This window comes from Aulostomus chinensis, chromosome 21 (genome assembly GCF_037954235.1).
Source record: "Aulostomus chinensis isolate RoL2024-O1b breed Wild chromosome 21, RoL_Achi_v1.0, whole genome shotgun sequence".
Taxonomy (NCBI): domain Eukaryota; kingdom Metazoa; phylum Chordata; class Actinopteri; order Syngnathiformes; family Aulostomidae; genus Aulostomus; species Aulostomus chinensis.
Genome location: NC_141340.1, coordinates 6,398,813 through 6,413,556, shown reverse-complemented (window position 1 = coordinate 6,413,556; position 14,744 = coordinate 6,398,813). Strand labels below are relative to the sequence as shown.

General features: G+C 44.0%; 1 protein-coding gene across 4 annotated transcripts; it reads left to right on the top strand.

Annotated features, from left to right (window-relative positions):
- Positions 1 to 8,049: 8,049 nt before the first annotated feature.
- On the top strand, positions 8,050 to 11,353 carry myca (MYC proto-oncogene, bHLH transcription factor a). 4 transcript variants are annotated; one of them, XM_086191052.1, is made up of 3 exons: positions 8,050 to 8,190; positions 9,370 to 10,066; positions 10,252 to 11,353. In XM_086191052.1, the coding sequence occupies exons 2-3, from the start codon at positions 9,403 to 9,405 to the stop codon at positions 10,872 to 10,874; spliced, it is 1,287 nt and encodes a 428-aa protein (XP_086047178.1). In that variant the 5' UTR covers positions 8,050 to 8,190; positions 9,370 to 9,402; the 3' UTR covers positions 10,875 to 11,353. The 4 variants fall into 4 exon arrangements, with proteins under 4 accessions (XP_086047178.1, XP_086047176.1, XP_086047177.1 ...); XM_086191050.1 differs by having other exon boundaries at positions 8,062 to 8,266; positions 10,252 to 11,351; XM_086191051.1 differs by lacking the exon at positions 8,050 to 8,190 and adding an exon at positions 8,884 to 9,135.
- The last annotated feature ends 3,391 nt before the right edge of the window (positions 11,354 to 14,744 follow it).

Here is a 14,744-nt window from a genome sequence, read left to right as displayed (position 1 = left end):
CGAATTTAAGAGCGAGAGGGAGGGAGGGAGAGAGAGAGAGGGAGGGAGGGAGGGAGAGAGAGAGAGTGAGCGTCTCGCGTTATCGCCGCTACAGATGAGGGTAGAAACGGCAGTTGGTGTAGATCAGCGGTGGTGGAGGGTGTCGGACCGCGCCTGTGTGGTCTCCTGGCACGTGGGACTGGCATGGCGCTGTGACGTCATCAGCCAGCCTAAACCTGGCTTTTTGTTGTTGTTGTTTTCTTTTATGTTGTTGTTATTGTTATTGTGAACTCACTCAGTGCACATTGAGGGGGCAGCGTTGCGCCCCAATGACGAACACACAACATTAAAAAAGGACAGTTTACCCCCCACCCCCAAAAAAATAGACAATCCAGTTATTATTTCCTCATATTCATACTGATGGAATGTCAGGTGAATATATATATATGTGTGTATAGATATAGATATATACAGATAGATATAGAGAGAGAGGGAGATGTGGCAGTAATCCTCCAAACACTTAAAGTAATGTAAACCAATATTCAAACATGAGCATCATAAATAATAAACCATTAAATGACTCCATGCTGCTTGTAATCCCAGTGTCCCGATGACTTGACTTATCAGGTTATGTAGAAAAACGTCACTAACGCCGTGTGTTTTTAACCTGTTTTCAGCTTAGCGACGTGCTACAGTGAGCATCGGGGCTAAGAACATAGCGTTAGTTCTTCCAAGGAAAACGCTTCAGGACACTCGATTTACTTTGAGGCGATCTGTTTGTCTTTTTTTTTTTTTTTTACTTTATAAAGTTGTTGATTTTCTTTTTTTTATTTTGAAAATTGATCACTAATCACTTCGTTCGTTTGGGAAATTACTGCAACACCTTTTCCTGTTAAAGGGTGAACTATCCCTTTAAGATCCCATAAGCTATTTAGTGGTCTGTGTTTGGAGGGCCTCCCCACCACCATCACCTATTCTACAGCACCCACGAGTATTGCTACAGTTGGCGTGTCAGTTTTGTATAAACATACAAACACACACACACACACACACACTGTCACAATGTTATATCTGTATAAAGGTCACCATATGAAAAACAAAAAAACGGGATTTGCTGCTCATGGAAACATGAGCCATAAACTTATGTGTGTCAGAGGTTTCAACACTCAGCAAAACACTTTGGCCCCTGTACTTACACTTCCTCTAACTTCCTTTAGGGTTAGAGGAAGGACGGTGGTAATACTGATGAAGACGTGATGTGTCAATAAGTTCTGAAATAGTTACACCTGATGACAAGGCAAGAAATTTAAAAAAAAAGTTGATTTCTTTTAAAAAAGGAATGTCAAAGCAAGTCACCACATGAGCACTGTAACTGTAACTATTCCTCCTGTTGATGCAGTGATTTATCCTGAACTCTCTCCTCACACTTTCTTCTTCTTTTGCAAAATTACAGTCTTAAATCTTTCTGAAGTTAATATGAGTCCCGATAAATCAAGTGGGAGTTCCCCAACGTCTTTTTAGTGCTGAGTTTTCTTACTGTATATCCAGACCTCCACCATGTAGAGTTCCACCAAACCTCTGTAAATTAGCGTTGGATTTATCTGAAAATACGCACATCCTTGAATTTTTGTTAATGATATATTTATATAATATATTTATATAAGCTGATTGGGGGGGAAACCACTCACAAGTCAAGTCTTCACTCTCCCTCCGAACACGGATAACACTCGCGGACAGTCTGTCAACGTGCTTCTGTTGGACTGTAGCTTGAAGAACGGAGAGTCACAGCGTGTTTCCTTGCACTCTGTTCATTCAACACACAATTACGCGTTTGTACCTCTGCCTGTGGGTGTTTCTGCAGTAATTCTAATAGTTGACACAGCCTTTTACAAGCAGACATGCCTTTCCTCCGCGACGTTAAGTGATGTCAGATGTGTAGCAGGGGAGCTCATACCTGCAAGTACACGTGGGAGCTCAGTTCAAATGTCATACTAGAACTTTGATATTTTCGTTTAAAGAGAGACGGTCAATATTTGCTGCGTCTGTCAACAACGGTTGCAGAGCCAAGCTTGACACGCGTCTACGTTATCGTCTGTCATTCGTGTTTGTTGCAGCACTGGAGGCACATCTGTGTGTCTGGATGTGCACATCAGGAATGATTTCTCTTCGTTTATGAGTTGTTCTCAGTTCTGCTACTTTTAATATGTCCAATGCTGCCTTGAACATTTTTCGTGGCTTGGAGTGTAAGGATTTTTTTTTGTTGTACGGTGCGTAGCTTCCCTGAGTAGGATGGGCGCACGTCAGCAGGAGCGGCTTTCCATCGTCATCTCCTATCACACTGACATAAAACCGCTATTTAAGATTCATGGCTCCCCTCGTGGAGGTTCTGTTGTTGCGCAAAAAAATTAAAACCCCTACTCAGTCGATTTCCCAGAAACCTGACAGAGGGTTGGAGCATTAGCCAAAAACAAACCCATTAAATGTTGTAGTGGATCCAAATCACCTGGCAGATCCGGGTCTTACTATAATGTTCTGTGACAGAGCCTTTAACGGGTGGAAGGGTTCAGAGGTTTCGCCGGAAAAAAAAAATCCAATCACGACGACTCGTATGTTCCTTTTTGGAACCCTCGAATGACCCACAGACTCCAATGCTACATGAGACTTGCTGTATTTCTGCATCTCGACGTGGCAAACGAATATTTATACGCTTGAATTGCAGAATTGTCCGTCTGGCAGTATAAGCTGAGCAGTTAGCGTCACCACGGCAACCCTCTAACTGCAGTTGAAGCCTCCCAAGACAATCAAAAATCTATGAGCTCATTATTTTTTGTGCTTACACCTTTGTCAGCTGTACTTTGAAAGGTCCTTTAATTTAAATTAATTTAATTTTATCATATTCAATTTTATTTAATTAAATGTGGCAGTTCAAACAGATCATCGCTGAACATCTATAGTCACATGGCCGGTCAAAGCAAAGACACACTACAACAACAACAAACAGTGGAGAGGAAAAGTCAACACAGGAAGTGAAACAAAAAGGAACACACAGGAAAAGTACAGACCTACACACACACACACACATACACCCAACTACGCTTATATACCACACATCAGTAGCACCATTCTGACAATATAGAGAGTATTTCTATACTTTCATGTCGCTTCTGAAACAAGGACTGTCAAGAAAACGAGCAAGGAAATGTTCTCTGTTGACACAGTGACAAGGCTTGGGTGTTAATTCAAACAAGAAACAAAAGATTAGATTGAACAAGTACTAAATGTACATATAACAACATAAACAGTAAGAAAATCTAGGGCCTTCTAAAGAAATCAGCCTCAAACCATGTTTGACTTTGACACAGCTCAGTGTATTTAGCTGTCACAGTCTGCCCTCTAGTGGTGGTTTAGGGGTTCACAAGGACTAGCAACAATTTCCGAGGAGCTTTGGTTAAAAACTGCATGCTGTCTTCTACCAATATCAGTTCAGGACATGACTGATGAGCAGTTCTTCATCAGCAAAAGGAGCAGAGACACTCCTCCCATCATACCTGTGAGCACTGACGTGTGACCCCAGGATTTATTTGACATCTCCAAGGTTATGACGTGCTCTCATCATCACATATCTAACCAAACTCTCATCTGATTCGAAATGAAAAATGAAGTAACTTCATGTATTATTGATCCAACATTTCACGTCAACACATGTCCACTCTGCAACTATGATAAGTTGAAATACCATCCATTTCCTGTTAAGGGTTGCGGGGGGGGGGCTGGAGCCTATCCCAGCTGCCTTCTGGCCAGAAGTGAGGTTCACCCTGGACGGGTCACCAGTCCATCACAGGACCAGCACATAGAGACAGACAACGAGGTTAATCCAGACTCTAAATTGACCGTAGGTGTGGCTGTGAGTGTGAATGGTTGTCTGTTGCAAAACTGTTGTAGTACAATGCGCGAGTTTCAGGTAAACCTAACAAGTTGCAAGTAAATATTTATCAGATGTACTAAACTGATCACTCAGTGCACACGGGAACCCAGGTGGTGCATTACAATCCTGGTTCTCCCTCAGATGATTAGATTGCATGCACAGTATTTAGAATGTAAGACAACATTTGGTATAAATCCCGCCGCCATAATGACGAACAAACTGCCCAACTGATTCGCAGAACAGTTGTCACTCAAGCAAAGGAGCCAGAAATGTCAAAAATCAAGTTGTGTACAATTTGTGTGACTTACGGCAGGTTTCAGAGGCTGAAATAATACAGAAAATAGCAGTTTTGTTTACTTTGATGGTTTCAGGTTTGATTACTTGTAGGAGACATATAAAACACACACACACACACACACACACACAAAAACCCCACATACAGCAGGTCGGGCTCTGAGCAGTGCAGCTGTTGCACGTGCTGCCAATAACTATCCACCGTCAATTATTAATGACGCAATTAGCTCTTGAGCAGTTTGACAGATCTGCTGCTCTCATTGTTGCTTGCTGGGCAGCTTCGACTCACCAGCGAAGCCAAACAGCTTTCGATTTTCTGCCACGTTTCAGGGCATCACGCTGAAGTGTGTCCTGACTGTGTGGGAATTAGCAAACCCTCCGTGTGTGGATCATGTGTCTGCAGGTGCGTTAGTGTTTCTCTGGATTCGCATAGGTGTGTATGTATGCGTGCGTGTGTGTGTGTGTGTGTGTTTCTTCACCTCAGATGGGTAATGTATAGGTTAAACACTCAAAAAAAAAAAAAGACCGGCGGAGGATTGGAAACCTAGAGAGCAGGATATGAGGATGTTGAATTTGCAGTCAGAAAATAGGGAAGTTGTGAATTCTGCAGTGGGTGTGGCAGTAAAGCTCCTGATGAATGAAGCAGTCATTTATCCAACCGTATGAGTCAGAAGATCCATAAAACCCACGGAATCAAGAGCTGCTCTGGATCAGTTTATCCTCAGATTTACTGAGCCTCTTCAAGAGAAGGGATGATTTATGTGAGTGGTGGGTTTACAGGTTGTCATTTATAGAGTTGCCGAACTGCACTCACAGATTTTACCTTCTACTTTTGTTGACCCTAATTCATACAAACCGGAGGGAGAGAATATTAGGAATGAGTGTCATCAACACCTTGACCTTTGACCCTTGTGAAATGGGGATTTATTGCAAGTTTTATCCTGGTGTAAATTGGCAAGTAAATGTTTTGTTGTTGTTGTTGTTGCTGATTTTTTGTTTGTTTCTAAAAGGAAATTACTTATTGACGCGACAGCACGGTGGTGCAGTGGTCAGCACTGTCGCCTCACAGCAAGAAGGTTCCGGGTTCAAGCCCCGGCTCCAGCACAGGATCTTTCTGTGTGGAGTCTCCATGTTCTCCCTGTTCCTGTGTGGGTTCTCTCTGGTACTCCAGCTTCCTCCCACAGTCCAAAGACATCAAGAGGGGACGAGGCTGATTGATACTCTAAATTGACCGTAGGTGTGACTGTGAGTGTGAATGGTTGTCTGTCTCTATGTGTTGGCCCTGTGATGGACAGGTGACCTGTACAGGGTGAACCCCGCCTCTCACCTGAGGGCAGCTGGGATAGGCTCCACCCCCCTAATGTTCTTTTTATTTCTTTTCTTTTTATTTCTTTTATTTCACGTTTTTATGTGCTTCAGGCGACTACAGTTGGTCTACAGTTTAGAACTGTAACTTGCAATACTTCTACTAAAGCCTCAGAATACTTCTACTGCTATCAAATTGGCAGAGTAAATAATCATATCTTGGTTTGACATGTGAATAACTCACGCTGTTGTGTACCTTGTCATGGGAGTCAGAGGTTATTCAGATCGAGTAAACAGAACAATTATGCTCTGTGAACAGTTGAGATGATTCAAATTGATCAGCGTGATTTTATAAACGACCGGCTTCCCCGCTGTGATTAACTCAACACTGAGGCTGAATAAATCCACCTTAATGGCTGACCTTAATCCTTATAATATCAATTTAAACAGCAATTAAACTGATTTACGACATGAAGGCAGTAGATCTTTCATTTATAATTAATTGTTTGCTGGGGTAAGGATAAATTAATCATCCGATGGTTTCTGTAAATACATTATAGACTGTTTCAACCAGACGTGGGGGAAGAAAACGATCCCTCTACCGGCTCCAGTACTCAGAGGAAATGATGCCAGCCGGTCTCAAAGCCTCCCTCTGTGTCTCCAGTAACACAAGAAACATCCGGAGCTGATAATGACCAGAGCTGAGCAGCCCGGCGGTCATGACGGCTATCCTCCACAGCATCCCACCGCAAGGAGAGAGACGGCGGGATGGAAGGAGTCAAAGGAGAAGGGGGGGGAGGAGGTTTTCTTTTCCACTTTCTCTGGAGTAAAACTGATAACGCCAGAAACGTTATCCCTCTTTTTTTTCTGTCCACTTCTTGTCTCCTTTCCTCGTTTTCCTCCACATTTTTAGTCCTTGTGAATAACGGAAGTTTTCGGAAATTTTAAATCATCTAAAAAAAAAAATTTTAAAGGAGGGAAAAAAAAATCCTAAATTGACCGTAGGTGTGACTGTGAGTGTGAATGGTTGTCTGTCTCTATGTGTTGGCCCTGCCATGGACTGGTGACCCGTCCAGGGTGAACCCCACCTCTCACCCTAAAGGCAGCTGGGATAGGCTCCACCCCCCTGACCCTTAACAGGAATAAGAGGTAGAAAATATTTGGAGAGAAAAAAAATCCTTGACATTTTAAAGGAATTTAAAGAAAAAGAGAAAGATTAATATAGTAAATGACACAGAGTGGCGTCCAGGTTGACTCATGTTTCATTTTAAACAAGAAGCCACATTTTCAAACCACCCATGTGTGAATTCCTGGGAATGCTTGTGTAAAAAAAAAAATGTAACCTGATGAATTATTTCCGCTGACAACAATAAAAATTAATACGAAATAATTTTTAAAGAAGTTAACCTGTAGAATGTCTTGCTTGCTGTTTCGGCAAGTTTTTGAGGCGTAAAGATGAAGAACGTTCCAAAACTTTACAGAATATTAGGGAACAATGATCAAACACTTTATTATGGCTATAATGTAAAAAAATTAATTAAAAAAAAAACTGCGGTTTTAAGTTCTTTTCATGTTTTAAGGTTCCCTTTCGGTTATTTTAAAGTCATATTGCAATATTACAGAGAAGAACAGTAGAACGAGCACATGTTCAGTAGATTTAAGAAATGTTTTGGGGATGGTCAAATGGAACGTTCCCTATCGATCCTTAGACAGAACGTATCAAGATGCGATCTTTCAGGGAATATTTTTGTAGTTTTCTACATGTTCTGTGAATGAGACCTGTTTCCTTGAGTTCTTGACACGATGTTCCCAGAACGTTTTGCGGAACGTATAGAGACAACACAGGAACATTGAAGGGATCAGACTACAGTCATATTTGGTTGGAGACCCAGAGGGGAAGTTCTACATATGTTCTAAAATAGTATGTAAAGGTTCCTGGAACCCCCTGAATGAGCCTTGTAAATCTGCCAAATAACATCCCCTTACCCTTTAAATAACTCCACATGGTGGCCGTCTGAGAACATGACAAGACGCTGACCTTTACACCAGCAGAGACCTCCTGGGACACCATTTTGACTTATGAAGCTGTAAAAGTTGCTGTTTTCAGTGAGCGACAGCGCTTGTGAGTCTAAAACAATACCAATAATTTAAGGTAGTTCGCAAAACAAAGGAAAAAACCTAATTAGCTCAATTTTAAAGCATCACTTTTGTGAAATGTTATTTCCTTTCAGTAAAACCTTTTCACCCCCCCCCCCAAAAAAACAGCCATGCCTGCTGTTTTGATTCAGAGCAAGAAATTTATTCATGGAAGTTTTCGCTTTATTGAATCTTTTCCTGTTAAAGCGACCTTGATAAACACAAACCTACTAAATCGCAGGTTTCGATTCCCTCTCTCACTCTCCTCCTGGTTTCCTCTCAGCTAATAATCTCCACTCTCTCGAATGTCATGTTGAGTTTAGATTGACCTTCATTAGTTTGACCCCTGGCTGTAGTCCAGCGCTGAATCCAGCAGAGGGCGCTCGGATCCCGTCCAATCCTCCCCCTCCGCACAGCAGAGGACCGAACTCGACTCCTCCACGGTTGATTCCTTTAATTGCTTCCTTCCTGTAGTTAATTGGTGCCAATCTGTCCGCCATCAAACCCGAGCTCCGTGACACAGGAGGTGTTGTTCGACCGTTTCTCTACAGGTGAACTCCGTGCTGGTCATTTCAGTGCAGCTCCCTGTTGAATTCACCTGTTTCCGCCTGTCACAGACAGATCGAGGTAAACTGCCGCACTTGTGAGATTTGCGTCGCATTTATGGCATAAAAAAATGGCGGCACTTTTTTTCTTATTAATATTGTTTAACTGCAGCTGTTGATGGTGAGCTTGTAGCCTGAATTCTCTTTAATGCAACAAATGTGAGAGTGAGGTTCAACTCTGCTCTTCCCTGATGTAGGTTTTTTTGGGGGGGGGGGCGATTTAAGGATATTTAAACCGTATTAACTCATTTTTACCATATTTGTTTTGTTTTTTTGACTCGCTCAAATAGGTGCATTAATATTTTTAACATGCCTCCAGTCAATGGGAGCACTACACTACTATGACCCCTCCCACTTCCTCCTCGCGGGACCAGTTGGAAATCAAAAATGTCAGTGTGCGGAGGGGGGAAAAATATATTTAAAAAAAAGAAGTGCTTTGAGTTTTAATTTTATATCAAACCTTTACGAGTGTGAAGAGGCTTTTATTTTTTCCAAGTCACGAAAGTAGAAAAAAACCGCGACTCTTGTATTTTCAAGGCATGAGAAGGTTTCGGGGGGGGGGGGGGAGCGGATGGATACAGGCGGAGCAAACGGGTGGTGACGCGGCCGTATTTTACTGAGGTAGACCAGGCGCTCAGCTGTGATTTCTCACGCTGCTGATGACAGTCGAGCAACAGTCCTCCGCCGGTCCCCGCAACGAGCCGCTGGGTTCACGCACGCATGTTGTACCCACACCGACGTCAACAACACCTCCCTGGAAGGACTTAATGTTCCGCTCGTGTTGGAATAACTTTACAGCTTCCCCCCCTTTTTTTTTCCCCCTGTCTGTTCCGCTATCACGGATCGATTACGCCCGGTCTTCTTTCGCCCTCAGTTTTGAAAATCTAAAAGGTAAGACAGAGGCAGAGGTAGGGAGAGGCAGAGGTAGAGAGAGGGAGCGAAGGTGGTGCTTGGTTTACGGTAGGAGAGTCGAACACCTGCTGCAGCGGCACCGGTGTTGTGCACGCAGGTCGGTGTTTTGGGACTGACCATGTGATGCTGCTGTGACCCCTGCACAATCAACTAATTTCCTTGTGGTTTTATTTCCCTCCCTCCCCTCCTCCCTCCTCCCTCCTCCTCATCCAGCTTCACTATAAGGAAACACTCAGCAGAGACATCATGCCGCTGAATTCCAGTTTGGCGAGTAAAAACTATGACTATGACTATGACACGCTGCAGCCGTACTTCTACTACGACAACGAGGAGGAGGATTTCTACCCGCAGCAGCTTCAGCCTCCGGCACCAAGCGAAGACATCTGGAAGAAATTTGAACTGCTGCCGACACCTCCCCTCTCTCCTAGCCGCCGGCCATCGTTGTCAAGCCTCTTCCCCTCCACGGCGGATCAGCTGGAGATGGTGACCGAGTTCCTTGGTGACGACGCGGTCAACCAGAGCATCATATGCGACGCGGACTACTCCCAGACCTTCTTCAAGTCCATCATCATTCAGGACTGCATGTGGAGCGGCTTCTCCGCCGCGGCTAAACTGGAGAAGGTGGTCTCCGAGCGGCTCGCGTCCCTGCACGCCGCAAGGAAGGAGTCTGCTGCAGCCCCCTCTTCTGCTGACAGTTCGGAACCCACCGGTGCAGCCCCCTGGAGGCTGAACAGCAGCTACCTGCAGGACCTGAACACATCCGCCGCGGAATGCATCGATCCGTCAGTGGTTTTCCCGTACCCCATCCCTGAGCCGCCCAAGCAGAGCGCGGGGACGCCGCCTTGTAAGGATCTAGAGCTGGACACGCCGCCCAACAGCGGGAGCAGCAGCAGCAGTTGTAGTGACTCAGGTGAGCTTGAACATGTGCTCAGCCTCCGAGGGTGCATGGAGCAGCCAGTACTGCATGATGGTAGTTGCTGATGTAGAGGAAGTACTTGTGTTTAAAACTGATGCAGGTGCCAGGGGTGGAAGCATGTTGCAGGGGTGTAGCTGCAGGGCTGATTCAGTGCTGAGTGTGATTGGTTTATGTTGCAGAAGATGAAGAGGATGAGGATGATGAGGACCAAGAGGAAGAAGAAGAAGAAGAAGAGGAGGAGGAAGAGATTGATGTGGTGACAGTGGAGAAGAGGCAGGCGGTGAAGCGGTGTGACCCCAGCCCATCTGAGACCAGGCACCCCAGCCCGCTTGTGCTGAAGAGGTGCCATGTCTCCACCCACCAGCACAACTACGCTGCCCATCCACCCATCAGGCACGAGCAGCCGGCTGTCAAGAGGCTGAAGCTGGAGAGCAACGCCGGTGGCGGAAGCGGCGGCGGCAGCGGCCACAGCCGTGTCCTCAAGCAGATCAGCAGCAACCGCAAATGTTCAAGCCCCCGGACGTCTGACACGGAGGATTATGACAAGAGAAGGACTCATAACGTGCTGGAGCGCCAGAGGAGGAACGAGCTCAAGTTGAGCTTCTTTGCCCTGAGGGACGAGATCCCTGAGGTGGCCAACAACGAGAAGGCGGCCAAAGTGGTGATCCTGAAGAAAGCGACGGAGTGTATTTACAGCATGCAGACGGACGAACAGAGACTCCTCTCCCTCAAAGAGCAGCTGATGAGGAAAAGTGAACTTTTAAAGCAGAGACTGACACAGCTGCAGAGCTCCCGTGTTTAAAGTTTGAATCATAGACTTTTCTGCCTTTTTTTTTGTTGTTTTTTTTTTATGCAAGTTCAAGACTTAGGGTGTACAGTTGTTGCATGCAAATGCAAAATGGATTAAGTTGTTTTGGAATCTTGTTTGATTTCAATGTTAAAACTGCCTCAATTGAAGTTATGGGTGGGTTAAATATTTAAAGTTTATTTTTATTAATAAAATATTAAAAAAATGGGGCTACCCAAGTTGAGGGCCCAAACTAAAATATAAATTTTTATGTTTTGTATATAATTAATATTTCCTAAGAAAATGTATTTTTGGATCTCAATTGTCTGGATGTTCAGACCCAATGTTTGTTTCTTTTCTTATGTTCCTAGATTCTTTTTGAAATATAAAAAAACCCCAATGTTTCTTCTTGGATTTTGTGTCCTTGTCCTTCAAACACGTCACACTTCACGACAGTTCCACGCCCACCTCACTCATGTTAGTGTGTGTGTGTGTGTACGGAGGCTACAAGCCGCCGTAGTGCTAATTTCAATAAAATGACTGTACTGACACTGATGTGGACAAAGACGCTCTTATTTAGGCTCCAGATGAAGTCCGTCCTCCTCTTGGAGCTCCCGGTAACTGAAGATCGAACAAGTCGACTAGTAAATAAAGTTGTAGTGTAACCCAGCAGTCCGGCAGTAAACGCTCCTATCACCAGGCTCACACACAGCCAGGTTCTACTGGCTCTCCGGGAGAGGCGTGGCCATGTTGCTGTTCCTAATATTTAGTCCAAGTTGGGATCATGTGATGTGAACAGGATCAGAGACACACCTGGATTTAGCGCACACGCAGTCAGACAGAGGACTCCACACAGGTAACACAAGTTGAGCTCAGACGCCTCTGATTTACGGGTGTAATGACCTGTCGCGTTCCAACGTAAATCCCAGGATCAGTCCAAATATGACATGGAGAGCTTTCAGCTAAATTAGCTTTGTTTTGCTTTATTCGCCCCAGAAACCTTCAAGAAGCGCCGGTTAAAACTGATCTCTCACATGGTTTTCTTTCCTCTGAATGACCTCATGCTCATAAGCACAGGTGGACCTCACTTTGATCCTCATCAAGTGCATAAAAACAACAACAAAAAACGTTTCATCTGTCAGACATGAAGATTTAAACACACAAAACCAAACCAGCTTCACATGCGGCGGGATTAACTTATTTGCAGACCAAATACACAATCTGATTTAGTCTTTCCTGAAAGAAACTAACATGTATGTGATTAAAAAAACAGAACATTAAATAAACAAGTGTGACCCTTTAAGTACTGCAGTGTCCGTTAATAATATTGGAAAATATAAACAAACCACGCAGATGAAAAGTATGGAGGAAGTCTATTTGAAAAAAAAAAAGAGTAAATATAATACCTGTATCATTGATTTTTTTTTTCTATCGACTTTCCGACCGTCTTTCCCGTCTCGACGTGACGTCACGCGCCGTATCCCGAGCTTTCCCCTGAGCGCGTGGTCCTGGTCGCGAGCACATGGAAGTGAGGTCGAGATCTGTGTCCGCGCGACTCTCTCCTGGAGAAATAAAGGATTATTTATTTAAAGAAAAAAAATTAAAACAAACCGGCAGCGGGGACAGCGAGCGAGCAGGAGGGTCCGGTAAGATGTTTGAGTGTGTGTGCGCGTGTGTGTGTGTGTGTGTGTGTGTATGTGTGTGCGTGCGTGCGTGCGTGTGTGTCCAGTCGACTGCAGTGATGTAGAAGCTTTAACTGGAAACAGGCCTGATGCTAGGAAGTCCCAATCTTTGTCTCTCTCATTGTGTCTGATGGAAACTTCATCGAGAGGCGCAGTGATAGCCGCGATCATCTGCTGGGGTTCATTCTGCCGCCGACCGTCACACAACCTGTCTGAAACTATTGTTCCTCCGTGCACAAGTGTTTTCTCCTCGTCTGGCTTTTTTAATTTTCTCTTTCTATTTTTTCCTTTTGTCTCTCCAACTCCTGTTCACGTTCCAGAGTTTGGAGCCGGAGGCTTTTATAGTACAGTTACTGTTTGGAGGAGCTCAGTCTGGAGGGGAAAAAAAAAACAACTACTGAGTATGTGGACTTCATTTTTGTAATATTGAAGCTCCCATTGTTTATTCACCTGCTGCTCTGATGTCGGGGATGAAGCTGTGATCATCACAGGAGGGGATAAAAGGCATGTGGGCTTTATGCTGATTTCCTAATCTTTAAATTATGGAGATGGTTTGTGCGTTTCTATTTTCCCGACCTCCTAAATGTAAAGGCAGCAAAACAAAAAGTGGGATTAGTGTGTGTTTATTGTATTGACTTTTGTGGGTGGGCGGAGTGGTCTTGACCTGGGTTCAAGCCCCCGTGACATCACGCATCAAGTGAACGTGTCATCATCCCATCAGCCGGATCGTTGATCAGTGGCGATGCTCATTTACATGGCCACCAGCCAGTTTTTACTGTGGTGAAAAATAGTTTTTATTATTTTCATCGTCGTTACTGCAGTGCAAAGGATGCAATGAAGGTAAACAAGACAATGTAAAATATATAGGTATCAGCTAGCATCGATATCAACGACGGACCAGAATTTCCCAATTGGTGCAACCCTCGGACCTAGGCTGCGCTCCGTCTACTGTTGAACTCAGAGATTGGAACTGGAAGTAACATAACACTGGAGTTAACGGTGTTCCGCTAGAAATGAAGAAACATGTAAAAAGGCCCAAACAAATGGAAAACAGTCTACGCGTTATTTTGCGCATACAAATATCGAAGCAACGGCTCGTTTAATAGCTGACGCGATTAACAGTGCCAACAACCATGTATTTGTTCACGGGTTGGCAGAAAAAGCTCCCAAGTTCGATGCAGGACGTGCACCAAGTAACTTGCGGATACATTTCAGAGATAAAGAAGTTGCGTCTGGTCCAACTTCACCTTCAACCAAGGTGCAAAACAGGAAAGGAAAAATGCCAGAGAGGTCAAAACTTAAGCAGTACTTGTCGTGGGGAACGACGTCGTAATTTGTCGGGACAGTTTTTGAAACACCTCATAAGGTTAATTTTTCCTGACCATTTTGTTCACTTCCTGGTATTCATATTATGGATGATTCATAGATTAAATGATAAGTGGTTTGAAAGAAAATGAATTGCTAAGTGGTGTTTTGATAATCTTATCAGATTTTTGGTGTCTTTTTCAGGCAAAAATAACATACTTCCAGACTCCAGACTTTTAAATATCAGGATTTACAGCTTTTGGGGCATTAGTGACAGAAAAATGAAAATTCTTTTGGTTTTGGACAGTCTGGGAAAACGAAAAGAATCCTCAAGAATGTTCTTGATAATTTTAGACTCAAAGATTATATTGATTAAAAGTGAATATATATTCAGTAGATTAAGGATTAGTTGACACTGAAGTAGATCCTTGTTCAACACATTTCCTGGGTCACAAAGCTGACACAGTCAATTTATTCAAATACAAAATGTACACGGGTATAACCTGGGTTAGACCAGGGGTTCCAAAATCTCAGGACCCCCCTTAACACAGAAGTGGCAGACTCTCTGGGCCCCCACCATTATCGGAGGTGACTGAAGAGTTAGCTTTAGGAACATCGGACCAACTGCTCAGCAAAGATGGACTATTTAAAAAAAGTCACAGCATTTCCAAGTTCTCCAAATAATATGTCACTCTTAAAATAGATAAAGAAAAATCCCAATGATGATGGTCCTCAGATGGCACTAGCACCAATGGTGGCTAGGCTAGTACAGCTAACGTTACGCTAGCTCGGTCAGATATGGAATTTGGTGGACTCTGGTCTCCAGCTACTGCGTCCTCTGCTGCTCCGATGGGTGTAGGATTAGTTCACTCGACCATATTTAGGCAAGCTAGGCAAC

Coding starts and splice junctions, on each gene's coding strand:
- myca (XM_086191052.1), top strand. CDS start 9,403: ATGCCGCTGAATTCCAGTTTGGCGAGTAAAAACTATGACTATGACTAT. Junction 10,067..10,251: donor CAGCAGTTGTAGTGACTCAG/GTGAGCTTGAAC, acceptor TTTATGTTGCAG/AAGATGAAGAGGATGAGGAT.